At 42.5% G+C, this 26261-nt stretch overlaps 1 protein-coding gene across 2 annotated transcripts; it reads right to left on the reverse strand.

Moving 5' to 3' along the window:
- Window positions 1–955: 955 nt before the first annotated feature.
- cfap57 (cilia and flagella associated protein 57) lies at window positions 956–26130 on the reverse strand. 2 transcript variants are annotated; one of them, XM_078247659.1, is made up of 21 exons: window positions 25974–26130; window positions 24720–25033; window positions 23833–24092; window positions 22928–23102; window positions 22686–22838; window positions 21364–21503; window positions 20168–20333; window positions 19301–19418; window positions 18501–18709; window positions 16612–16785; window positions 16030–16191; window positions 14563–14718; window positions 13313–13406; window positions 11896–12086; window positions 9890–10063; window positions 9596–9754; window positions 8543–8686; window positions 6932–7048; window positions 2923–3057; window positions 2211–2354; window positions 956–1157 (listed from the first exon to the last, which is right to left on the reverse strand). In XM_078247659.1, the coding sequence occupies exons 1-21, from the start codon at window positions 26128–26130 to the stop codon at window positions 996–998; spliced, it is 3504 nt and encodes a 1167-aa protein (XP_078103785.1). In that variant the 3' UTR covers window positions 956–995. The 2 variants fall into 2 exon arrangements, with proteins under 2 accessions (XP_078103785.1, XP_078103784.1); XM_078247658.1 differs by having other exon boundaries at window positions 22928–23117.
- Window positions 26131–26261: the final 131 nt, after the last annotated feature.

Here is a 26261-nt window from a genome sequence, read left to right on the forward strand (position 1 = left end):
CTGGTGGCAGCGTTAACGCAGAGCCCGGTAGTTTCTCTGATAACTGAATCATGGTCGCAATCGCAAAATGAAGAATTTAAAAAAGCTAAACCCAGCTTCCATAGGGCCTACGTAACGTCAGTGCCAAACGAGAATGTAACTGGAGATTTACAAATATGACTACGTCTAAGTTTCCACTGAGCCGCCCCGCTGTTACTGTACTTTAAGAAAAACGTCTTAACCCTTGTGTTGTCCTTCCAGCTAAAAAATAATGTTTCAACATTTCTTAGCGTTTTTTTCTAAGCTTCCGGCACTTTCTAGACCTTTTTGTTGCTTTTTGTTTAGTTTCAGTTGTTTTTCCGATGTTTTTGTTGCTTATTTTGATATTTCTGTTCCTTTTTTGTCGCTTTGTTTGTCCGATTGTCACTTTTTGTCACTTTGCCGTTTTTGACGCTTTCTCTGAAGTTTTCAACGCGTTTTTCCCACCAGTATCAACACCACTAACACCAAATTATAAACATTAGTTTCACACTTATTCTTGGAATTCATGGTCAATAAACCTCATTTTTATGAAATCATACCTCATTTTTGAGTTTAAAAAGCAGAAATGTGCTATAATATTGAATAAAACTCCCAAAATAATGAAAGAAACTGAAACTGATCATTCATTTTACTTGTGAAGAGCGTTGTATGGAACCATCCATGTTATTTTTGGGCAATTTGGTCGAAAGAAACCTATATTTCTGATATAGAAACTTTAAAAACAGGCCAAAGAACTCCCAGTGGCTTAGGCCCGCTGGGCCACCAGGTACTACACTGGGGGAACCCTGAGTTCATTCATGCAGGGAAATCCTACGGTGCTCAACAAATGCAAAGAACTGACTGGTTTTGTTGTGTGATTAAAACAAGCTGCTGTTTGTGAGGAGGGCTTCAGGCAGGACATCCTCAGCGGTTCCCGTTGCAGGTCTTCCACAGCTCTCTGGAGCTCGTGTTCTTTACTTTCTTAGTCGGCGTCTTCATGTTTGGTCTCCTCTTTTAGGCCCATTCTCTGAGTTAGGACGTGACTTGTTGGACTTCTTGAACGTGGCCAGCTGAACTTTGTAATCTTTGACCTGAGTCCTCACCAAACGCAGCTCCTTCCGCAGTTCATTGATTTCAGTAATCAGAGACACATTCTCCTGCAGGGCAGACGACAGTCACTGTTAGAATATCACGTCTCCAGTAAGAGTACAGTTAAAACAAAGCTGATGTTTTGCTAACAATGTACTTTTGGTTTAGATGCATTCAGTGCACACTGCAGCTGGGCGAAAAGGATCGTATCAATACTGATTAGACCTAATCAGTCTGCCTCACACCATCCCAAGCTTCCACAGAATCATTAGGTCATGGCTGCCCTTTAGCATTCAGTCTTGGAGCCGACACCCTGCTGGCGCGGACTAGACAGAACAAAAGAATGTGTATTCCTGTAGTTTGAAAATGATTGACACCCACCGACCTTTCATCTTGTGACCGGATGTAACCTCAAAACACATGGATTGAGAAATAACACCTTCTTTTGGGAGACATCTGACCAATAGGGAGAGTTTTCATTTGAGGAACCGCCCACAACTCCAAAGGAATATAATTGTGAAACTGAGGTGGTTCAGGACTGTTTAAAGGTGCTGTAGGAAGGATTGTGAAGATCCAGGACTTAGCCAAAACATTTGAACATCAACAACTTCTCAGTCCCTCCCCCCTTTCTGCTAAAGCCCAAAATGGTCTCCTAAGCCCCTCCCCCCACAAGGGAGAATGAATGCATGAGCAGTGATTGACACGCAGTTAGACACCCCCCCTGGCCCTGATTGGTGCATCTGAACAGTTATTAAGGGTCAATCGGTTTTTGTCATGACAAGGTGACATTTTTTGGGATGTCTTGATTATGACAAGTTGACATTAATCAAAGTGACATTACCAGAAGTTGTTTTGGTCATGACAAGTTGACATAATGTCATCCTGGTTAATGTCACCTTGTCTTAATAAGGACACTCCAAAGAAATGTAATGTCATTCTGGTTAATGTCAAGTTTACAAAGACATCCCAAACTAATTAATGTCAACTTCTGGTACCAAACGGATTAATAAATCAAAATAGTTGGGGATTAATGTATCAGTTGACAGCTAATCGACTCATCTTTGCAGCTCTACTTGAACCCCTAATGATTGGTCAGAGGAATTCTCTGTTTTCTGATTTACCTTCATGATCTTGACGTAGACTTTCTCATGCTCCTCAGCAGATTTGGCCAGCCGAGTCTTGAGACTATTAACCGTCCTCTCCAGGTGATCACGGTGGCGACCGAATGCCCTCTGAATATCTTCATCCACACTGCTTTTCTCCGCCTTGGAAACAGCACATGCACATGGTTTGCATACTGCCCGCATTTCTGACAGTGTGTAAATTACAACTTTCTATAAAACTTGCTGGAATTAAACCCTGTGCTCTTACAGTGTTAGATTGTTGGTGCGATGAACGCTCAGTTCCTAGTCTGCTCGAAAGGAGCGACTACACTATATGAACGGTGCCATGTCATTTCTCCGACCTCTCGATAACCCAAAAAATTTCCTTTGGTCCTACAGCCCATTATGAATCCCACTATGGCCACGCTAAGACCCGCCCTTCAATAGCATTTATTGGCCAGGCGTCCATGCTTACGCAAGGTAACGTAACCCCATTGGTTCAGGTCCTATCCCCTGACCAATCGGCTATCCTAACCTTAACCACTCGAGGTCAAATGCCTAACCCCAACCGATCGAGCTGCTTCGTAGGGCAGTTCTTGGCGTGGCCATAGTGGAATTCATAATTTCGCCACCAAAGGGACGTCGGACTAGTGCGCTGTAGGACCAAAGGGAATTTTTGGGGTTATTGAGAGGTCGGAAACAATGGGCAGTCTCCCTATGAACCACTTACCCCGTCAGTCTGCGGTACGTAGCGGGCAAAGATCATCTGCACGCTGTCCTTCAGTTTCCTCGGGTCCTGGATGAAGCCAACACAGTTATGGAGGTCGGACTTGAGCCGCTGAAGATGTGTCTCCAAATCTTTCACCTGTCCACAGAGAAGAAATCAAAGGTTCACACTTTCTGAGGGGACAGCTCAGTGAGAGACTGCTGAAGAGGATTGTGTTTTCTGGCTTGTCGTAACGTTTCCCCACATAGTTTGAGTTAATGTTATGTCCGTGTTTTGAATGTCAAACAAATGAACTGTTAGCTGAGTGCCAAAGACAATTCACATCAAAACGAAGATAGCGCTGGCAGGGGCGCCGTATAGGGGGGAAAGGTTAGGACATTTCCAAGGGCCCATGACTGACAGGGGCCCCAAAAAATAGGTAAAAACTAATATAAAATGATTAAACCATCATCATTCAGTATATATATTTCAAATGTAATAATAAAATGAATGATCTCCTTTGTTTTTACTTGTTTTTGGCAGTAAAAGTTAAATATCCCCAATGACCAAAAAGTAAACATCCATATAGACCGACCACCCCCCTGTATCTGCATGAAATGGTTTGGTCCTGCCTTAGCACACTCCGTGACGGTGTTTAGTTGCAGTCAGTAGATGCGCCAGAACTACAGTGACCACGATGTTACCAAGTAACGTTAAATCAAAATCTGGTTTTCAAAAAAGGAAAGAGAGAAAAGAGAGAGAGGAAAGACAAAGGAAAGGGTGTCAAACTGTAGCCCAGTTTTTCACCAAGAAAGGTGGGTAGCCTATAGTCTCTGAGTGGTATTAACTTGTTGGCTTAATGTCCATAGTGAAATAAGCTAGCTAGCTACAGACTAGTGTTAGCCTACATTTAATCACCATTTAATCAGTGCAGGGAAACGTTTAGCAAGATATTCATATTACATCATTGTCCCTGCTCCTTTTAGCAGACTTAACAACAGATGAGTCAGCAGCAGCCCAGTCCCCCCCTAACTGAGCCCCTCCCTGTCCCAGTGAAGAAGGGGAGCAACATTGTGTTCAATGACATGACAGTTAGCATCATAGCAGGGAGTCTGTGGGGATTTCTCTGTCTCTCTTGCTCTTTTTACCATTACAAAAAAGAAAATGAAATATTTATTAATGACAGAAATTCAAACACATTAATAACGATTATTTTCTCAAATAATGATTATTATGAAATAAAATAAAACAACCTACTGTCTGTACTGGATGCTTACCTGAACCTGCATGTAAGATACAGACAATATTAAAATATTCCAGTTTGATACGTTCATTTAGATTGAATTATGGAATGACATCTATAGATAGACTTTATTATTCCCATCACAAAGGGCAATATATTTGAGAAGCTTGCACACACACACACACACACACACAAAAAATCTATTGTATCTAATGTATGTAATCAAGTGGTGGTGATACAGAACTGGAGGTAATTTGGGTCAATGTTCTGCTGTTTTCATTGTTTTGAGAGGATGATGTTAATGTATTTTGATTGAAAAGTTAATATATATTGAAGTTTGTTCGTTTTTCTTTTTTTAAATCTTTCATTAATAATTATAATAATAATTAATACTTTTGTTAAGAGAATTTTCCATTTTGTCAAATGTTACAATAGAAATAAATTGAGACAGTAAAAGATGGCCTTCAGCACATTTTTTATGGTTTTTAATCTTGCATCAAATAGTGAACTGCATACCAGACTTGCATGCATGTACAAATCCCCAGCAGTAAATGTTGTGCTAGTACTAGTATTGAACTACAAGAAGCAGACAGTTGCAAGCCTTTAATTGGAGTTACGTAAAGCTTTTGATGGGACAGTTAGGTCCTGCGCAGAGGGGGGCAAATTAGATTTTTTGTCATGGGGCCCAAAATTCCTGAGCACTGGCCCCGAAGAGAAGAGTGGAACGCCGCCCGGCTACGACGAAGGTAAGGCCTCTAATCCTTAACTTCAGTCTGGCGGTCTAGCGATAGTAAAAGTCTTTGTTATCTTCCTAGACGTTACGAGAGTAGTCAAGTCTCCCAGGGTTGCTCATGCCGTGATACTATCTTATGCCCATATGTACAAGAAAAGGGTTATTAGTTGATATAATTTTGTTCCTGCTGTCCTTACGGGAAGCAAAGAGGTGCATGCATACATTCTAAAGTTAAGCTGAAGCTAATTTGAGGCTTCAGCAGTCTGAGTTTGATTAATAAATAAAGTGAGCATCTTCTAAAGTTACAGACTTTCTAGTTCAATATTCCCATTTTCTGTTACTTTGCCTCCGCCACTGCTCAGCAGGGAAACGCATGGAGCCATCATTAATGTTATTTATTTACACTGTACTTTTCCTGAGGCTTGTACTACAAAGCAAGATTTGGGGTTAGCAAGGTAGGGTTGGGTATCGTTTGGGTTTTTTTCCGATACCGGAGCTAAAACGATACTTTGAAAACGGTGCCGGTGCCTGAACCGATACTTTTGAAAAATATATTTTAAAATATGTATATATTTAAAAAGGAGAAAAGGAGCACAAGACGACAGTCAGCGACATTAAAGAACGGCTTGTTTATTGCCAAAGCCATATGGTCAAAATTAAATGATTGATTAATAATGTAATAACGACAAAAACAACCACTAGATGGAAAAAGGGTTATTTTACAATAACTTTGAATGCACCACAAGGCTGGCGAGTTTCAAGTGAACGCACCGACTGTGTTGTTTTTCTGACAACGGCAGCTGCAGACTGTTACATCTCTGTGTTGGAATCCTCTACAGTGAAATACAGTCACACCGCGTTAGCGGTCAGCATTTTAACCGTTCTCTTAATACATCCATGGTTTAATCCAGCTGCTAGCTAACGGTAGGCTAACGTTACCTGCTGCCAAGTGTATTATGCTAACTAGAGTCACATGCAGCGATGTTTCGGTTGCCTCTAACATCCGTTTCGGAGATCAGAGGGCAGCGCTAGCATTTCAGTGGCACCGAAATGAGGCACCGAAATCCGCGTTACTATTCCGCCCAGTAGATACCGGTTGTTAAGGCACCAGTTGGTACACAACCCTACACCAAGGTAACTTCAGGTTCAACCCAGGGTTTTGTGTATCACGACGGTCAGTGGGTCACTTGTTACCAGGTTACATCGCCAGGGTAACTTATGCTGAACACCTAGTCTATATCCTTCGCGTTCCACTTCCGGGATTGCTCCGGTGCTGCAGGAAATTCCGCCGAATGCATGTATTTTCCGTTTCCCTCCGCTTTCTTTGTGTTGGAATTTTACTATGGTTAACTGCTCCTCAGATCTCTGCAGGGTAAATCCAGACAGCTAGCTAGACTATCTGTCCAATCGGAGTTTTCTGTTGCACGACTATTTTGCAGAGGCTGTGTGCAGAGTTTAGCGTCGCCCATGATGATTGTGATTGGTTTAAAGAAATGCCAATAAACCAGAGCACGTTTTCCTCCCAACCTGTTGGCATTCCCTGATGATGGGTATCTTTATGAAAGATATAGATTTTCAGCGGAGGGAGTTATGTATTTTTGTCAGCTTCTTGAGCCGTATGTTGCCAATGCGACACATCGGTTTGAATTAGTCTATGTTTTTATATTTCTTTTTTATTTGCTCCCACAATCGCTTACCACTGCCAGTTGCAACTGAAAGAATAGGCTACAGCAACGAAAGGTTATGGAGTGCACAAGTGTAATTATGGCAGATCCTGTTGTGCCTGAGAAATGTTTTAACTGTGTGAGAAATTCAAACACCTATTAGAGTTTAGTTTAATGTGAACGTCTGCCACACATCTGCCTCCTAGTTCCACGAGAGGAGAGAGAGAAACAAGACTCCAGTCAACATTTGACAATATCATATAAAACAGCTGTTACTAGCTTCAAAATGTAATAAAGCTGGAAAAGCAGCATGTAAGCAAGGATTACATGACGATACATGTAATGCTAATAGTTTGCTGCAGCATAGAAACCAAGTGTTAGTTATGTGCTCACTTTCTGCATCTCCTTATGCATCTCCTTGTCTCTGGTCCTCAGTTTGAGCCTCAGGTCGGAGACAGCGAGCTTCAGCTGAGTGTTGCTATGGTCGATTTGCACCAGCTCCTCCTCCAGCTGTCAAACAGGGAAGAAACAGCAAATCGCTACTGTCAACACTGCAGAGATGGTTTATGTTGACAAGTCAGCGACATGTGCCCAAGCAGTTCACCTGCGGGAGTATAGTGTAGTAGACTTACAATGTTTCTCTCAAAGTAACTCAAATATCTGCTAATGCAGGGACATCAGTTGTGTCTAGAGCTAGTTTAGTTTAGTTTATTAGCACCACGATATGGCTTGATACAAACTAAAAAGACATTGTTCAGGGGAGGTTAGAAGCCAAGAAAAGGCTTATAAAGACACCACCCCTTTAAGTAACACTAGTTACACAGTAGTGAGAATTGAATGAAATATATACACAATGGGATGAATTACAATAAGATCTTAAAAGTCATTGTTGATTAGTAACCTTTTTAATTGTTTTTTTGAATGATGATAATGCAGATGTTGTAATGATGCTGGTAGATTGTTCCAGAGAGATGCTCCTCTGTATGTCAGTGTATATTGGTTGAGGGACGTTGAACATCAAACTGCAAAAAATAATCAATAATCGATTAGCTGTCAACTATTAAATTAAAGGAGAATTCCGGTCGATTTCAACCCGTAGCTCTGTTGTTTGTTGTCACGTAGTGCTGTCAGTAAGGAGAAAAACGAAATAAATAATCAGCGTTGCATACACCATGTTATGCTACTGCTATCGTTAGCACCCAGGAGGCTGAAACAGGGCCGGTTTTAAACGTGCTTTTAGCCTCTTAACATGTTCGAAATGTCATTAAAAAGAGATACCACTAAAATATTGATTAATTTAATGATTAAATAAAGTAGTGTACCTCAATTATAACTTGTATCCTGTTAGTTGTACTACAGCACTTACCTTTAAAAAATAAGCATATGCCTATTTTTGAAAATATTTTTGTATATCTTTTCGGTGTTGTAGTTTGTAGACGGTCCCTAAGCCCTCGTCTTGCCGTCTCAACACCAGAACTAAACAGAGCTGGATTAACACAACTTTTATGCATTTCTTTCACATCTACTGCAGCCATATTCACTGTGTTCACTCCGAAGGAATCACTGCACATGGGTAGGCACTGGTAGTTACATCTTGAACATGTTAAGAGGCTAAATGCACGTTTAAAACTTGCCCTGTTTCAGCCTCCTGGGTGCTAACGCTAGCAGCAACACCAATTATTTTCGTTTTTCTCGCTACTGACAGCACTACGTGACAACAAACAACAGAGCTATGGGTTGAAATCCACCGGAATTCTCCTTTAATCGCCAACTATTTTGATAATCGATTAATTAGTTTGAGTCATTTTTTTTATGGAAAGTAAAACGTCTCTGATTCCAGCTTCTTAAATGTGAATATTTTCTAGTTTCTTCACTCCTCTGTGAAAAATAAACTTCTTAAAATGGACACATAACTAATCAAAGTTGTTTAAGTGTTCGTTGTTTCAGTAAATGTTTGAATGAAACCTGACACACACACACACACACACACACACACACACACACCTGATGGATCCGCTCCTTCTTCTCAGTGATGTCATCTTGTTGAGGCTCAGTCTGTTTCTTCAACTCGTTTAACTGGAAATCCAGAACAAACTTCAACTTCTCCAGTTCCTGGTTCTTCTTCTTCAAGCCGGAGATGGTCTTATCCTGTATGTGTGAAGGAATTTAGTTTTAGAAAATGTGTCTTTTTCTGTGTTGACTTACTTTTTTAAATATATTTTTAATATCTAATATTGCCTTGACTCTGCAGCAGGACATAACCTCCAGACTGAGGTTACTAACTCAAAAAGGTTAAAGGTCCTATGACAGGCCTTGACCAACTGCCATGATTCACTTGTTTGCAAGCCATGATGTCTCTCTCTCTCTCATGGGGGGGCCAAATTCTCTGGGCGGGCAAAGCAGAGAAAGGGGAGGTAACCTTTCCCCTTATGACGTCATAAAGGGAAGATTCCTGATCGGCCCATCTGAGCTTTCATTTTCTCAAAGGCAGAGCAGGATACCCAGGGCTCGGTTTACACCTATCACCATTTCTAACCACTGGAGGACCATAGGCAGGCTGGGCTAAAAAACCTCATATAGTGAATATATTATATAATATATATATAATATATAATATTTTCATGCCCATGGGACCTTTAAGGAGGACCTAATATTTCATGTATGTTGAACCACTGTCTCACAATACTGACCATACAGACGCTGCTTTTTATCTCCCCACTGACGGCCGTCATGTAAGTCTAAATTAAATAACGTATTCAGAGAGCTTCTCTCGGACCAAAACTTTCATCATCTGCAGGTCCATGGTCTAATTCATTCAGGATCTTACAATCTTACTTTTTTTCTTATTTTCTACTCTATACACTCAGTCGTCCACTCGTGTATTTCTGTTTGTTTCAAACTAAAATGTAACTACAGAGATTAGATAAGTAAATGTCCTGTGTTTGTTTTCAACCAGATTCAAGATTAATCATGACCTACAACATTTTGTTTTAGAGCAAAAACATTGAATAAATGGGAAAATGGCAAGGATATAGGGCTATAACAAAAAATGCATGCCTTGTCCTGGTTGGTCTTTTCGTGTCCTGAGATCTGTCGCTTCAGGTCCTCGATGTCGCTCTCCAGGGAGCGGATCAACCCCAGCAGCCTCTGGCGCTCCTGCTTCAGCTTGTTTATATCCGTGCATCGGTCATCGATCTGTCTCTGCAGACTGTAGAACTGGGATCACACAAATCACCCACCAACAAGGAAGAAGAAACAAGATTACACGAGAGACAGAGAGGGAGGAAGAAACAGAAAGAAATGTTTTTCCTGCAGATGAAAGAAGAAGCAGACGACAGGAGCTGTGCTCACCTTTTGTGTCATGAGACCAGTCTCTCCTTTCAGGTTGGTGTTGATCTCTTTCTCAGTGTGCAATTTCTTCTCGTATTTGATTTGGATGTCATGGATCTTCCTCTCCTCATCCTCCTCGACTTGCTTTATGATCTCTTTAAACTCACGGATCTGCTGCTGTGCCTCCTCCTGACACTGCACAAAATACAAGTAGGACACAAGAACTTCACTGGTTCGGCGTCCCTTTTCTTCTTCATATGACACTATCTAAGAGGAGCATGCTCAAGCTTGCTAACAGCATCTCTTCTGACTCGATGCATGTTTTAAGTTATGAATACTAACATTTGCCTTCTAACCGGCGATTTAGAGTCCCTTCGTTTAGATGCAACAGGCTCAAGAGCTCTTTTATACAGTCTGTCCTGTTGCTAAACCAAAATCAGTGTGCTGCCAATTAAGATCTGGACTTCATGAAACATGAGTCTTTGTCGTGGCTGTTGATGTGTTTTCATCATTGTACTACATGTGTAATGGTTGTCTAACTCTGTGTGTACTTTTCTTTTCTTTTTTTTGAGCGGAGCTGCTCGGGAACACAAAATGAATTTAAGTGTAAACTGACAATAAAGTTGTATTGTATCGTATCTGGTCACTAAAGCTGTGCTGACTGTATCATATTTCTCCATATCTGTATATCTGTATCTGTGTCTCTGTGTCCCAAACGGCAGTGGCAGATGGCCGCCTACCAAGAGTCAGGTTCTGCCCGAGGTCTCTGCCTGTAAAAAGGAAGTTTTTCTTTGCCGCTGTCGCACCTAATCCCAGTCCCTCCGTGATTTGGCGATGTTGCGATCCACGCAAATTCAACCAATTACCGTGAATTTGGTGCGACTTGCGATTTTCCGCAAATTTGACCAATAACCGGAGTTTCCCGCGACTTCAACCAGGATTGGTTGAAGTAGCAGTCCCACGTGCCAGACTTTACGTCAGTATGTGACTCTGAGAGCCACTGACCAAACGGGAGTGAGAACGGGTTGACGTAACACACGTACCTCGCCAAATTCATTTCCTTGTTTCTGTTATGAAGACGAGACGTGTGTGACTCGAACATCTCACATTTACCAACAAAACGTACGGCGAAAGACCATGCAAAACATTTCAGACCGTCCTGCCAACCTGTATACATTTTAACATCAATGTACGCTGTAAGGTTTTTTCACTCTAAAGTCGCTAAAGCTGCTGCTGTTTCAATCCTGTCGGCTCTCTGCAGCGGGCGGGGGCCGCTTCTCAGCTCCCCCCACGACTGACGCGCGCACACACACACACACACACACAGACACACACACACAGACACACACGCACACATGGTGGATAGGGGAAAATGAGATGAGATGTACATGATGACCTAAATTGAGGACAGCTACGCTCGTTATTGTAAGTGCAATGATAAGTTAAAGTCCAATAAGTACTTTATCAAACCGTATGAATGTGTGTCCCAAGTCAGGATGGGATACTAACAATGTAAAGATCAACAAGCCACTGACACATATGTTCAAATTTGATTCATTCAATAAATTATTATTTTTTGTCTTAAATCCACCAGCCGTTTTCATATTATAACAACATTTGCAGCATCCTGAGCCTTTTTGGTAAGGTTCCCTAGGAAATCTCAGCCCAGAGTAATTCATTAATAGTAATAAGTATTATTCTCCCCAAAACAAGTTTCCTTTTTATTTTTAAAGAACTATACAAAAAGCTTTTTTTGCAACTTTCACTGTCTTCCGCAACTTCATTGCAACAAACATACACAAGACATTACAACTTTTATCGCAATTTTTTACAAAAGCTCCCGCGAAATCAGGCATTTTGGGCCGCAACAATCTAAAAAAAAAGGCCGCGAAATCTTGGAGGGACTGGGGTGGGGAAATGTTGGGTCTTTGGAAATTATAGAGTGTGGTCTAGACCTACTCCATCTGTAAAGTGTCCTGAGATAACTCCTGTTGTGATTTGAACTGAATTGTCTCCTCCTGACTTACCTGAACCAGGAGCTGAGTCTTCTCCTGCAGCTTGGCCTCGTAGAGCTGCGTCAGCTCCTGCAGGGACTGGACTTTGCGGTCCTCTGCATCCTTCAGCTGCTTCTCATAGTCTTCCTGCATTCGTTGATTTTTTTGATGAAGGTCCTGGTACCTCTCGTGCTCCACAATCAGCTTCTGGCTGTAGGATACCTCTGTGTGTGATTGATTGATTGATTCATTAATAAATAGACAAACAGATTGCTTGATCCTTTTAGGCTACATCTACACTACTGCGTTTTCATTTTTGAGAGGCAACTTGAGACAAAAACGATGTCTGTCCAAACAAGAGTTTTAGCTCCAGTAGCAGAACTAATCTCCGTCCATATTAATTCGTCTGACAATGCACATCACATGACCAGTCACACACACTGGGCATGTGCACGTGCCGGTGTAAACAGGAAGCTGATTGTCTGACGTTACTCTGCGGTTGAAAATCATGGATGTATGAGGTGAAAATACAGAAAATACTTTGGATAATGAACAACAATGGAGAAAAGTAAGACAAGGGATTTATTAGCTTGGGCCGACGACGAGGTGGAACTGTTACTGAAAGGTCTGTAAGACCTAAGAGATAAGACTGACTGTCGTCGTTTCCAAAGTGTTTCCGGCAGACCGTTTGCAGAAAAGGCAGTCAGACTGATCAGTCGGCTCCCCGAGGTCCAAAAAGTGCCTCGGATCACACCGAAGAGACTCTGGCTTAAGCGTACGTTCTACGCATGCGTGAGACGTAATACGTCTCCTTAACAGCAGGCGGTGCTAATCTGTATTGTCGCCCAAAAAATGAAAACCGGCAGCTGATTGGACTGTCTGGCTGCTCCCGGATTTTTCAACCGGGCATAATGGCGGCTTTGTTCAAAATACGATCTCATATTTTATGAAAATAGTTCACTGAAACGTGTTACTGAAAACATTTTAAGCGAGAAATAGGCCGTGCAGTATCTGTCTTCATTCCAGATCAACAAAGGTCAGTTTGAAAGATTTTCGTTAGATTTTGAGAGACTCTAGTCCCGCTCATCCCGCTCGTCATTTCCGGGTTAACACTCCACCAATCAGATTGGTCATTGAGTCCGACTGCCCGCCCTCCGACCCAGCAAGTCAAATCGGCCAAAATAAAGGCCGACTGACGACGACACGGAACACACCGAACAGACTCGAGTCACCGACCAGACTGTCCGACGGCCGATTATTGGGTTGGTGTGTCAGCACCTTTAGGGTCTCGGAAACGCCGGGGTACTATGGACGCGATGCGTAAACGTAGCAAAAGATATTCCTTTTTAAACCAAAACATTACCGAAACCTTAGGCTACATCTACACAACTACAAAACAAGGTTACAAAGTCCCTGGATTGTGCTGACACGGATCCAGTCCTCTTCTCACCTAAATCCTTCATCTCTTTAGAGTTTTTCACAGTGAGCTCTGCAGAACTCTTCTGGTGCTCACGTTCCTGCTTTTCCATCTCTGTCTTCATGATCTGTAGGTACAGAACATGTTATAAATAGAGAACGGGGGCCATACGTCATACAATCCATTCAAAAGATAAAGCGACCTCTGTGCTGACTCAATAGAGGCATGCAAATAGTATTTCTACATTATTTTCTTAATTCTTTTTGAACGTACCACTAGAAACAGGGTTTCTACAGGTTTCACCAAGACTTTCTAAGACCTTTTTAAAGGTCCTATGACATGCTGCTTTTTGGATGCTTTTAATAAGGCCTTAGTTGTCCCCTAATACTGTATCTGAAGTCTCTTATAGACCTTAGTGGTCCCCTAATACTGTATCTGAAGTCTCTTTTATATAGGCCTTAGTGGTCCCCTAATACTGTATCTGAAGTCTCTTTTATATAGGCCTTAGTGGTCCCCTAATACTGTATCTGAAGTCTCTTTTATAGAGCCAGTCCCACAATGAGCTTTCCTTAGGATGTGCCGTTTCTGTGTCTGTAGCTTTAAATGCTATTGAGGAGGAGAGAGGGGGGGCAAGGTGGAGGGTGGGGGTGTGGTCTTGACCAACTGCCACTTTGCTTGTTTGCAAGCCATGATGTCTCTCTCTCTCTCATGGGGGGGCCAAATTCTCTGGGTGGGCAAAGCAGAGAAAGGGGAGGTAACCTTTCCCCTTATGATGTCATAAAGGGAAGATGCCAGATCGGCCCATCTGAGCTTTCATTTTCTCAAAGGCAGAGCAGGATACCCAGGGCTCGGTTTACACCTATCACCATTTCTAGCCACTGGGGGACCATAGGCAGGCTGGGGGAACTCATATTAATATTAATGTTACAAAATCTCAAGTCATGGGACCTTTTAAGACCATTATGAATGATGTTTAAGATCTATATCATGACATAACAAAAGCGTTACATTGACGTAGGAAAATTAAGACCCGTTTAAAATGATTTAAGACCTAGAACACAATACTTAAGCGAATATTAGACTTCTTAAGGCCTAAAATTTAGATTTTGAAATGTTATACTTTTTAAGACCCTGTGTAAACCCTGTAGAAAGTAGTGGATTAATGTTAATATTCATAGTAATGACATACAGGCATTGTTGGTTTCTGACAAACATTTTGACCCTAAACTGTAGCGGTGCGGAGTATATTTGGAGTAGAGCTGTCTGGTAGGTGACCAGCAGACCTGTTGCGTTGTTTTCAGAGATTCTATTTGCTGGGTAAACTTGTCAGAAAGCTCCTTCATCTTCTCATTGTAGCTCATGTCCTTCAGGCGGAGCTGGTACTCGTTCTCCATCTGCAGCTCCTCCAGACGCATCTTTAGCTCCAGCATGTTCTGTGTCTGCAACACACACACACACACACACACACACACACACACACACACACACACAGGAACATTGGACTGGATACTTGCTTTTAACGTCCCTATATGTTACTATAACTATAACAACCAAAAGGTTGTTTGCAGAGCAAATGGGGGTCAGGAAATAATCATTTTAACGTTACATAGTAACACACTGTCTCAAATGTGGAAAAAGGCCAAAAGTTTGCGTTGTTTTGGAATGTTCAAACCGTTCAAACAGAGACACCGCGTAGAGTTTCTACACAGAACCCAAAGTAATCGTTCAAAAGGGGGAAAAATGTAAAGAACATTATCTGAAAAACGGTGAAAAATATGGCTTGCTAACCTTCGCCTGTGGTCAGGAGGAGTCAAAGATAAAGTGCCATTATATGGCTATTGGGTTATGGGTATTTATGTCTATGGTTTAATGTAGATAACTACTTCCTTTATCTTTAACGCTAAAGTTACTGGTTCTTTGTTTTGCAGTATATATTTACCAAACAAACAAACACACATTTTAACCATTTATTTATGTCCATATGAATAAAATAGTACAGGGACACAAATATTACAGATGCAGTACAATACGCAAACTCATGGACCAGTGGCATGCAGCAGGTCTTCACAATATCACGTAATAAGCACAATACTAAGTTCTTAAGGGTATAAGTAGCAACGTCTCCACCATATGTGGTGGCTGCCAATAATAGCAGATATGGCACAGTACTTTGCAAGCTGTTTAGCCTCTTTTTGGCCATCCCAAGTTGTTGCAGCCCTCTTACTACCAACCTGTGCGTGTGTCCTAGGCTACCAAATATGAAAACGAGTAGTCTGCACCTATCGCCTAGCTCTGAGATAGTGTTTAGGAGTGGTTGGTATTTAACTACCTTGGTGTAGAAAGCCTCCTCCATGCTGGAATCAAAGATGCAGCCTACCTCCAAAATGTACACTTCATAATACACACACACACACACACACACACACACACACACACACACACACACACATAGTATCTTTGTGGAGACCCGTCATTGACATAATGCATTCCCTAGCCCCTTACCCTAACCTTAACCATCACAACTAAATGCCTAACCTTAACCCTTACCCTCACCAGAACCTCATTCTAACCTTAATCCTAAAACCAAGTCTTAACCCTCAAACCTTTAAACTTGTGGAGTCCAGCATTTTGGCCCCACAAAGCTGTCCGGACCCCACAAGTATACTGTATTCCCGGTTTGTGGACCCCACGAATATAGTTAAACAAGAACACACACACACACACACACACACACACACACACACACACACCTTCTCCTCCAGGTCTGACTTGGTGACAAGGATCTCTTCGGTGTGGATGATCTGTCTGCTGCTCTTCAGTCCTCGGCCATCCTTATCGATGACCTTCCACATCAACAGGCAGCCATCTTCAGACACTGTGAACAGGAACTGATCGTCAAACGTGATCACCATCTGAGGACACACAAAGTTAGCCAGTTAGTCAGACTTCTCAATCTCAAAATATTCAAATCACATTCGAAGGTGATGGATTTCTGCCTTTCTGTCAGTTTAGTGTGTGCACAATGTGCATCAACAGTTTAGACTAGAGATCTTCAACAGAGGGTATGGGACCCCTTGGGGGTCCTCAGAGTTACTGCAGGGGGGCCACCTGCCACCACTTAATTTTAAAATGTCTTAACATGAATCCAACATATTATTAGCAAATATAAATCAGCCTCTTTGTGAAAAAAACATTGACAATAGGCACACTGGACTATAGGTCATGTAGTCATTCACTGTGCCACATGTATGTTTAACATTAAAACATGATTTATAAAATCATGCCAACAATTATTATTTGAATAGCTTAGCTTCTATGCTCTAAAAACCAACCTTGGTGATGGGGCCACAGTGAGCCTGGTACATGATCCATTCCTTCTGGATAGGCAATGGGTATTTAATGGCTCGGATGGTTCCACTGGACGTCCCGGTGAAGACAACCCTACCAGAGTGGGACACTGCCACAGCAGTGTGTGCTACCTCATCACCAGGAACCTCCCTCAGGACCTGTGGAACCAAAAAAATACTCAATTGGGAGGACAACAATAATTAATTCTTCTACTTTTTCTTACAAATGGTAAACATATTTAATATTTTGTGCAGAGGAATATGCAGGAAGAAGGTTATAGCCTTTATAATACAGTAAATCCCTTGCTTCTTTCGACTTAAGAGCAATGGATACATTTCCACAGGTGTGTTCCCAGTCCGGGCTGGTCCTTTGTTATCAGTTTTTTGACATACTATACTATGACTTTTTTTTATCAGTTTTTCGACATACTATACTATGACTTTTTAAAGGTCCCATGGCATGAAAATTTCACTTTATGAGGTTTTTTACATTAATATGAGTTCCCCCAGCCTGCCTATAGTCCCCCAATGGCTAGAAATGGTGATAGGTGTAAACCGAGCCCTGGGTATCCTGCTCTGCCTTTGAGAAAATGAAAGCTCAGATGGGCCGATCTGGAATCTTCCCTTTATGATGTCATAAGGGGAAAGGTTACCTCCCCTTTCTCTGCTTTGCCCGCCCAGAGAATTTGGCCCCCCCATGAGAAAGAGAGAGACATCATGGCTTGCAAACGAGCAAAGTGGCAGTTGGTCAAGGCCACCCCTCTCCTCCTCAATAGCATTTAAAGCTACAGACACAGAAATGGCACATCCTAAGGAAAGGTCATTGTGGGACTGGCTCTAGTGGCTGTAATTCTGCACCAAGGCTGAATTTCGGGAAAGAGACTTCAGATACAGTATTAGGGGACCACTAAGGTCTATATAAAAGAGACTTCAGATACAGTATTAGGGGACCATTAAGGCCTATATAAAAGAGACTTCAGATACAGTATTAGGGGACCACTAAGACCTATATAAAAGAGACTTCAGATACAGTATTAGGGGACCACTAAGGCCTATATAAAAGAGACTTCAGATACAGTATTAGGGGACCACTAAGGCCTATATAAAAGAGACTTCAGATACAGTATTAGGGGACCACTAAGGCCTATATAAAAGAGACTTCAGATACAGTATTAGGGGACCACTAAGATCTATATAAGAGACTTCAGATACAGTATTAGGGGACCACTAAGGTCTATATAAAAGCATCCAAAAAGCAGCATGTCATAGGACCTTTAATCACTTTTTTTGACATACTATACTATGACTTTTTTGCTACTTCTGCTACTTGGGCGGAGTGATTTGCTCGCAGCACCTGAGAAGCCCCGTGGTGAGGAGCAGAGAGCCTGGAGTTCGCTCAGAGTTGGAGTAATATCACTCCGCCCAAGTAGCCGAAGAAGCAGTGCTTCGCCTTCTGAGAATATAGTTCCCAGTATGTATACGGTTAGAAGATGGCTGTCTCATGTGACCTTGTTATTTGTACACGCTGTGCCTATAGAAATCACAACATGTAAATAGGAAAATGTTGGCGTTATTTGGTCACTTATTGGGAGCAGTAGGCTAGATGGAGCCAGTTACCTCCAGGATCTGTGCTAAGCTAGGCTAGCGGTGGGTGGGTTGGACAGAGTTACCACACGCACGGAGATATGGACTTATCTAACTCTGGTGGAATACAGTGAATAAGACAAAGTCCCAATAAGTCGGCGTGTTCCTTTAAAGAAATGCCAATAAACCAGAGCACGTTTTTCTTCCATCCCAGAATGCTGTGTGGACTAGCCAGACCTTCCTTCGCAGCGCTGTGGAGGAAGGTCTGGCAATGCCTGGCTATTACTGACCTGACAATCTTGGATCTCCTTCAGTGTGAGGTCTGTTCCCACAGCCAGGATGGTCTTGCAGTCTGAAGAGAAGGCAACATCTGTGTAGCTACAGGACTTGAGGACACTCTCAGATTCACGCTTGCCAGTCTGCGTGTTCCACTCGTACACCGCGCCATCCATCCCGCATGACACAAGCCGGCTGTCGTCCAGGCTCCATTCAATGCCTCCTACCTGCACAAAAACTTTGTACTGAACTATAGCCTTTTGGAGAGGCATGGTTAAAGCTGACTTTTGGGCTGACTTTGGACACTGCCCTGTGTGTGGTGGAATTTCCAGAAACACCTTACTGTTATTTCACATGCTGTATGAAACACTCTCGTAACCTGACTCCGCCAGATGGATTGCTTCGCATTTGCTCGGCATATCCATCTGGGAACTTTCCGTTGGAGAACTTTTGGGAAGGGGCGAAAATACTGGTTAGCTGATTGATAGCTGATAAACCATCTGTCTATCAACACCTATGTTGGTGATAGATGGGCCAAATCAACCAATCAGATCAACGATCTATCAAAGTCTTGCCCAAACCAGTCGGGATAAGAGCAAAAACATCTTTTCCTCCGAGAAAAGCCTCCTCATCATCTCATCTGAATGAGTCGCTTCTCATTGCATCATACCTAAACCCGCCTCAAAGACAACGCTGATTGGTCGGTTGTTTGGCGAACGGCTCCACATTTTCTCTGCCAGACTGATCTGCGAGTGGAAAACTGGAGCTCGAGAGATCAGGACGGTCTCACGAGGCTAACACTCTAGTGCCTGACTCACCTTTCCATTGTGGCCCTTCAGATTGAGGATGTTCTCAAAATAGGTGACGGAGTAGATGTGGATGACATTTCCATTGACAGCTGCAAACATGTGGCCACCGTGGCTAAAAGCACACTAAGGTGTGGAGAAAGAAAGTGAAAAAAAAAATGGTAAGAGCTCAAAAGTGCATTAAGTCATCAATCAACACACATGCAAAAAGCCATTCCCAGTCCCTATTGTACGTTCTGTCAACCTGAACAAACTGGAACTTTCCTGCATATGGTCTGGGAGTGTGAACAGGTGCATGAGTTCTGGCATGAAACAACATTAATAATATCTGATGTGATAGCATATCTAATTCTTACTGACCCAATTGTTTTGTTACTTAATGATGACTCTAAATCACACCTGCTCGAGAGACAGAGGAAGATTTGGCGAGCCGGCTCAACTGCTACCAAGAAAATGATAGCTCAATGCTGGCTCCCCCCCCCCACACTCGCTTTGTATAAAACAGTGGTTGGAGTATTTTCTACACATAGTTATGCTTAAGCTCTCCACGGCAAGGATTAACAAAGCCAAATCATCAACTATCAGCCTATGGAAAGGCGCAGCAGCACAAGTATCAGTCCTAATGACCTCAGCGCCACAAGAACTAGAGCAAGGTGTGATTTCTGTTTGTTTTTTGTTTTGTTTTCCTCGAGACCGCAGAGGGTGGGGGGTGAGAGAGGGTTTTTGTTCTTGTTCATTTTGTGTTTCTCTGTTCTGTGCACCAGCCAATATTACCTGGCACATATTGTGGAATTTGTTCTGTATGTCTGAATGATGAATGGTGATCATAAAAAATTGATCTAAAAAAAACACACACACATGCAAATATAACCCACCTCCCTGCAGCCGCGCACAGTGAACTCCTTGAAGGTGCGGATGTCGTCGATAAGCAGGTTCATCAGCCTGAGTTTGTCTGAAAAGCCCACCAGGATGAAGAGGCCAGTGGGGTGCAGAGCCACGCTGTACGCCTCCTCCTGGAACTCCTTGTACAGCTCCAACACTCTAGTAACAGTTTACAGAGAGAAGCACTGAGGGACACAGTAGCAAGTCCTTAGCATGCCATACTTAGGCTCTGTGATTACTGCCATTTAGGTTCCGTATAGATACATGCTACTGAACACAGGGCTTGATAAGTCACTTTCCTACATTTTTAATACCAACAGAGCTTGATTTTTAGGGCCTCTACAAGCGGGACCGCACCTGCCCCCTTCCAGGTCAGAACTGTAAAATGATTCCTTGTTATCCTCATTCAAGGATGCCCCCTGTGCCTAGTTTGATAATTTCCACTACAATCGCTGGAACATCCGGCACTGCGATGTGTGTTGCCGTTGTCTAACTCAGATCTGTTCGGGAAACAACAACTAACTTTGAGCTAGCAAGCTACGCGCTGAAAATGGCAAATTTTGAAGAAATTTTGGATCGTGCAACAAGGCAGGCCTGCTTGGTTCTTTCAGGGAATGATTGTAAAGATTTACAAAGAATATGTTTACGGCATTAACTCTCTAACTGGGACCGATTGGTGGGATTGCTGTGGATGAAGTACACACAGCGATACACTGGTAAGAGCAAATTATGTAACAATGTATCCAGCTAATTTAATAGCTCACATTACTGTATTGTGTAACTTCAGTTAATATGTGGTGTTTTCTTTTGCAGGGTGAAAATGTTCCACCAAAACAAGTCCCTTCACGAGACTATTTTACAGAGCCACTGTCACTGTGTCCGGAGCTTAGCACCGCCCAGGACGATTGTGATTGGTTCAAAGAAATGCAAACAACCCAGAGCGTTTCTTTTCTCCTATCCTGGAATGTATCTGTGGTGTAGCCAGATCTCACTCCACAGCACTGTGGAGATAGGTCAGACTACCCATGAGCCTAATCAAACTTCAGCATGCAGTATTACACACAGAAACGCATCTTATTTATGTGTATGACTCAAAACAATTATGCCTAAGACTATGGAGAAATTAGGTAAATACATCACCGGACATAAACAAAACAGCAACGGACTTGGGGGTGATTTTGTCTCTTACTTTGTGTCATAGTTCCAGATGCGGACAGAGTGGTCCAGAGAGCTGGTGGCTACCAGGGGCTTTCGGATGCACACGGACAAACCAGTGATGGACTTAGAGTGGAAGGGCTGCGATAGGAACTCAAAATGGACGTGTTCCTCCTGATGGATAAAGTTACAAACAAAGGTTGATAGGGTCAACCTAAGGATCTAAAGCCAAGGGTAAGTTGCTTTGGTGTGTAAAACATGAGGGAAAGGAGGAAGGTGGAGGAAGACAAGGCAAAGAAGAATGGTGCAAGGGAGCAATGGAAGGAGGAGAAGGAACAAACTAGCATGAAAGAAAGACTTAAAGGTCTGTGTTCAAACTCAGCGAATATCTCCTCACAGTTCACTGGATGTCCGTTCTGTGTGTGCTGAAAAAACGTTATGGTGTTCATACACAGCACTGGCTCTGTAAATGCGACACAAACAGACTTTCCCCATGAATTTATAAAAAAGAAACACAGTGGGAACGAGAGGGTTGGTAAATCTGGCACATGCTGCACATGCTAGCATGCTGGCACATGACACCCTTCTGTATTTTGCTAGAGCCCTCCACATCTGTTACCTTGCACGGCAGTGGGATTCTCGACGATATCACAAGATCACACGAGAATCGCAGGATCACTTATCACACTAAAAATCCATCTTTTCAGGCTTCAAGTAATGCGTTTGTGGCCGAACAGCAGCAGACCACACCAGTCAGCGTCCAGTAAGGGAGCTACTGGCAGCTACGAGCGGGGTTTAGGTGTGTGTGACGGCCGTGACTGTTTGTTCAAAACAACAATGGCGGACGTGATTAGCCTCTTTCTGACCAAGTAGTTCCAGGAACGTAGTTATAGGAACAGTCCACTTCTAAACCGTTCTACTAACTACTCTCCCCCAAAACCGGTTTTTCCATTTACATTCACACTGGCCAAGTCGCCATAGGAACTGAACTTTTGTTATTATAACACAGCCATTTAACCATCACTATGCGGAAAAGGGAAAAGACCCTGCCCTGAAGTAGGAGTCTAAGAAATAATAGGAACTTAATAATCCCCAAATTGGTCCAGTCGGAACAGGAGAAAAAAAGGGTTCTAGGAACGTTATGTTCTAGGAACTGCAAAAATCCCTCCGGTAGGAAAGCGGCTATAGACAGATGGTTCATCCAATCACCTGCCAGGTTTTTTTTTCGAAAGTGCCTGCCCTTTCCTAAACAGGTTTCAATGACGGCTTCACAGATGGTTCTGTGTTAACAAACCACGGTGCTACTGTTGGTTTAAGCAGTGTCAGTGGTAGTGCTGCTGGTAGAGGTGACTGTACCTTGTTGATCTCCAAAGAGGATAGACTGAAGCTATACAGCTGTCCTCTGTCTGTGCTGATGGCCAGAGTCTCCTCTGCTGGACTGATGCACATGGTGTCAATCACCTGGCTTTCAGCCGGGGTCAGCTCATTGCTGTATGGGTCTGGTGGGATCTGACAGAAAGTAATACATACTGTATATATGCTCACTCTGAAACACACACAGAGCCTACAGTACCACTGTTACCTGCATGAACATTTACCCGTATCTCCTTGCTTCTTCTATAACCGTCCTCCTCGTTCTTTTCAAAAAGGCAGACGGTGCCGGACCCCAAAGAGCATGCAAAGCCCTTGGAGTAGGACAGAATGGCTGTGATGCGAGGCACATTGGGACCTCCATCCACGTCAGTGTCTTTGATCTTCTTCATCTCCACTTGTCTGTGCAGTGAATTATTGAAAGACAGGGCGAGTCAGCAAAAACAAACACATCAGTCAAGGGTGCAACTGAACCATTTTGATAAGTCGGCTTGATTGAAAGAACCAATGACCTAGCAGGGAGTCTACTGCATCACCAGAACACCCACAATCACAGTAACAAAGTGAGATTAGCAAAACACGCCCACAATATCAAAACACTTTCAGCTTGACAAAAACCTTTTGCCAGAGCTTTCAGCTACATCTCACGATCTTCATCAGTGGATAAAAAAACGTCACTTTATCTTTATATACTTTTACGTAATGTGTTATGCTTTATTATGTTATATTTTCCCCTATATTTTAACTTGCACTATTTTATTTCTCAGATTCTCATTAAGTTTTTTTTACTTATTTTCTGTTTTATACAAATGCAATAAGCATTGTTGGATGGAACCAAGAGTTTCAGTAACAACGACTGCTTCTGTTGTTCTAGTAATAAAAAACTTGAAACTTGGATAAACTTGAGTCCAAGTTAAGAATAATTAAATCACCACCTTTTGTTTGTTAGTAGGATCAACTCATTGTTGGTGTTTTGGTAGGATTTGTTGAGAATATACACAATGTAATCTATCAATTACATACTTTAGACTTAACTCTCATCTTGACAATCCTGCATGTGACCTATGAGTCTATAACCCAATCTGTGAAAAAAACTACGTTAACACAGTATTAATGTGATCCAACTTCTGACCTGTCAGGCTGCTCCTGCGCAGCCTTAGCAGCCATGTTAATCTCTCTTCGCAGGTCTCCAGACTCAAACACCAGCAGCCTGCCTGTGTCCGTTCCAGCGATCACCCGCTCCTCCGTCATCCAGGTATGACACAGGAAGTTGATGGACTCCACTTTTGGGAAGCTGCTCTGTTTCAGGGCTCCCTCTGAGTAGCGGAACAACTTGAACACACCGGTTCCACTCACACAGAGCTGCATGTTGTTGCAAGGGTTGAAGCTGACCTGATGGGACATGTTGGGTATCACAGCGTACCTCACCATACGATACACACTAAATGGCTCACGGTACGATAAACAATAAATGGCTAACGATACCGATCACATCACGATACAGCACTTCTGCGATAATCAATATATTGCTAGACAATCCTATAATGATACATCACAATATCAGTCGAACTTTGAATACACAACGCCCATGAAAAGATTAAGTGCAGGTTTCCTCTCTTTATTCACTGCAAAGTCCAAACTGTTAGAAAACAGCATAATTCTACAGCAAGTTTTACAGTCTGTACATTAAAATGACTCAACTATAGAGCAACTATGGGTCCAGACTTTGGACTTAAATGTGGCTGGGGCATCAGGTATTTTCCTCAAACTGCTGTATGCCTCCCATTGAAAACCTCTTCCTCTTCCTCTCCCTCATTCATGTGTTGAGCACCACCTTGGGGAAATGGCAAAGCAGCGACGCTGGGAGCAGGGAAATCTATTTTGAGTGCCTTATTTTATTAATTAATATATCAATATTTGGTCCCAGTGTATCGATTATCGTGTCAATACATGCTCAGAGCACGCATGCCTGCACACACAAGAGCCGTGGCTGCATTTCTAACTGCATGGATGACTCACCTGGGTAACAGAATTGTTTGAGTTACCGGTCTTCACTGTTGCCAGGACTTTCTGTTTTTCCCAAAGCCAGAAGATCAGCATCCACTCTGGGCCACCTGTTTGGCCTATCAGGTACTTGGAATCAGGGGAGAAAGCCATGCAAACAAACTCTTGAACAAGCATGTCTCCTGCAGTCAGAACTTTTCTCTTCCTGCCCTGCTCGTGCTGCAGGTCAAACACTGTGATGGTGGCCTTCTCACCACACTCTGACACTGCCAGGTAACGCCGGTTGGCACTGATGGCCAGAGCACGCATGCCCTGGCTTTTCTCTGAGCCTGTAGAGACAACATCAATCAATCAGACTTTATTTATATAGCACTTTCTGCCTTTATTGGATAGGAAAGCTGAGATATGAAAGGGGAGAGAGAGAGGGGGCAGGAAAACCGTCACAGGTCGGATTTGAACCCTGGACTTTCTGTGTCGAGGAACAAACCTCTGCCCATGTGCGCCCGCTCTACCAATATATATCTATATATATCTATATATATATATAGATATATATAAGCTCTAGATAGTGGCTAATAAGTACATAAACTGTAGATTGTTAATAAAAAACATAAAAAACAGATACATGAGTAAAATAAAACTAATAAGATGAATTATAAAACCAACTAAAACAAACAGACTACATGTAAATAAATAAATAGACCATGAGTAGATAGATAAAGAAAATGGGTTAATAAGTTGTTTAATAGAATAGCCTGGCAAAAAAGATAGGTTTTAAGTTTGCCTTTAAAAAGTCTCAGTCTCTAGCTGCGACCATGAGGAAAAGTAAAGGAATTTCATAGGAGTAATAGCCTAGCCCGATGGTTCTCAAATGGGGGTACGTGTCCCCCCTAGGGGTACTTTGGAGGACTGCAGGAGGTAGTCTACGTGAGCTATTTAACATGTTTAATAGTTACAAAGCTGTTGTCCAGAACATTGTTCCTCTTTATGTAGACTTTTTTTTTTTTCCTACCAAAAAAGTGACATTTGTGTCGCCTTCTTTGGACCTATTCTTGCCTTCCTTCCTTCTACTGTCCTTCTACTTTTTACAAGTTTCTCGCTTTCACGCTGGTCAGGGGGTACTTGGCTTAAAGAAACAATTCAAAAGGGGTACATTATTGAAAACAGTTTGAGAACCACTGGCCTAGCCTACCACATGATAAAACACAAACGGGAACTCACTAATTGCAAAGACGATATAGTCTAACAATTAGCAGCCATTCAGCCTACCTGGTATGAACCGCTGACATCTCTGGACGGCGTTGAAGCACACGCAGCTGTTTCCGCAGGGGAAAACCACCGTCTGCTCATCGAAGAAACACAAATTGTTGCTCACACCTGTCCGCAGACCGAAGATGAAATGAGACTGGGCGACAACACTGGTCATTCTGTTGTTGTTTACAGACTTTAAACGTATTTAAATCTATAAAGACTCTCCACGCATAACGCCTACTTCCACCAATATAACCAACAGGTGTTAATTTAGTTTTGAAATACAGAAAAGAGCACACGCGACTG

This window comes from Sander vitreus, chromosome 4 (genome assembly GCF_031162955.1).
Source record: "Sander vitreus isolate 19-12246 chromosome 4, sanVit1, whole genome shotgun sequence".
Taxonomy (NCBI): Eukaryota; Metazoa; Chordata; class Actinopteri; order Perciformes; family Percidae; genus Sander; species Sander vitreus.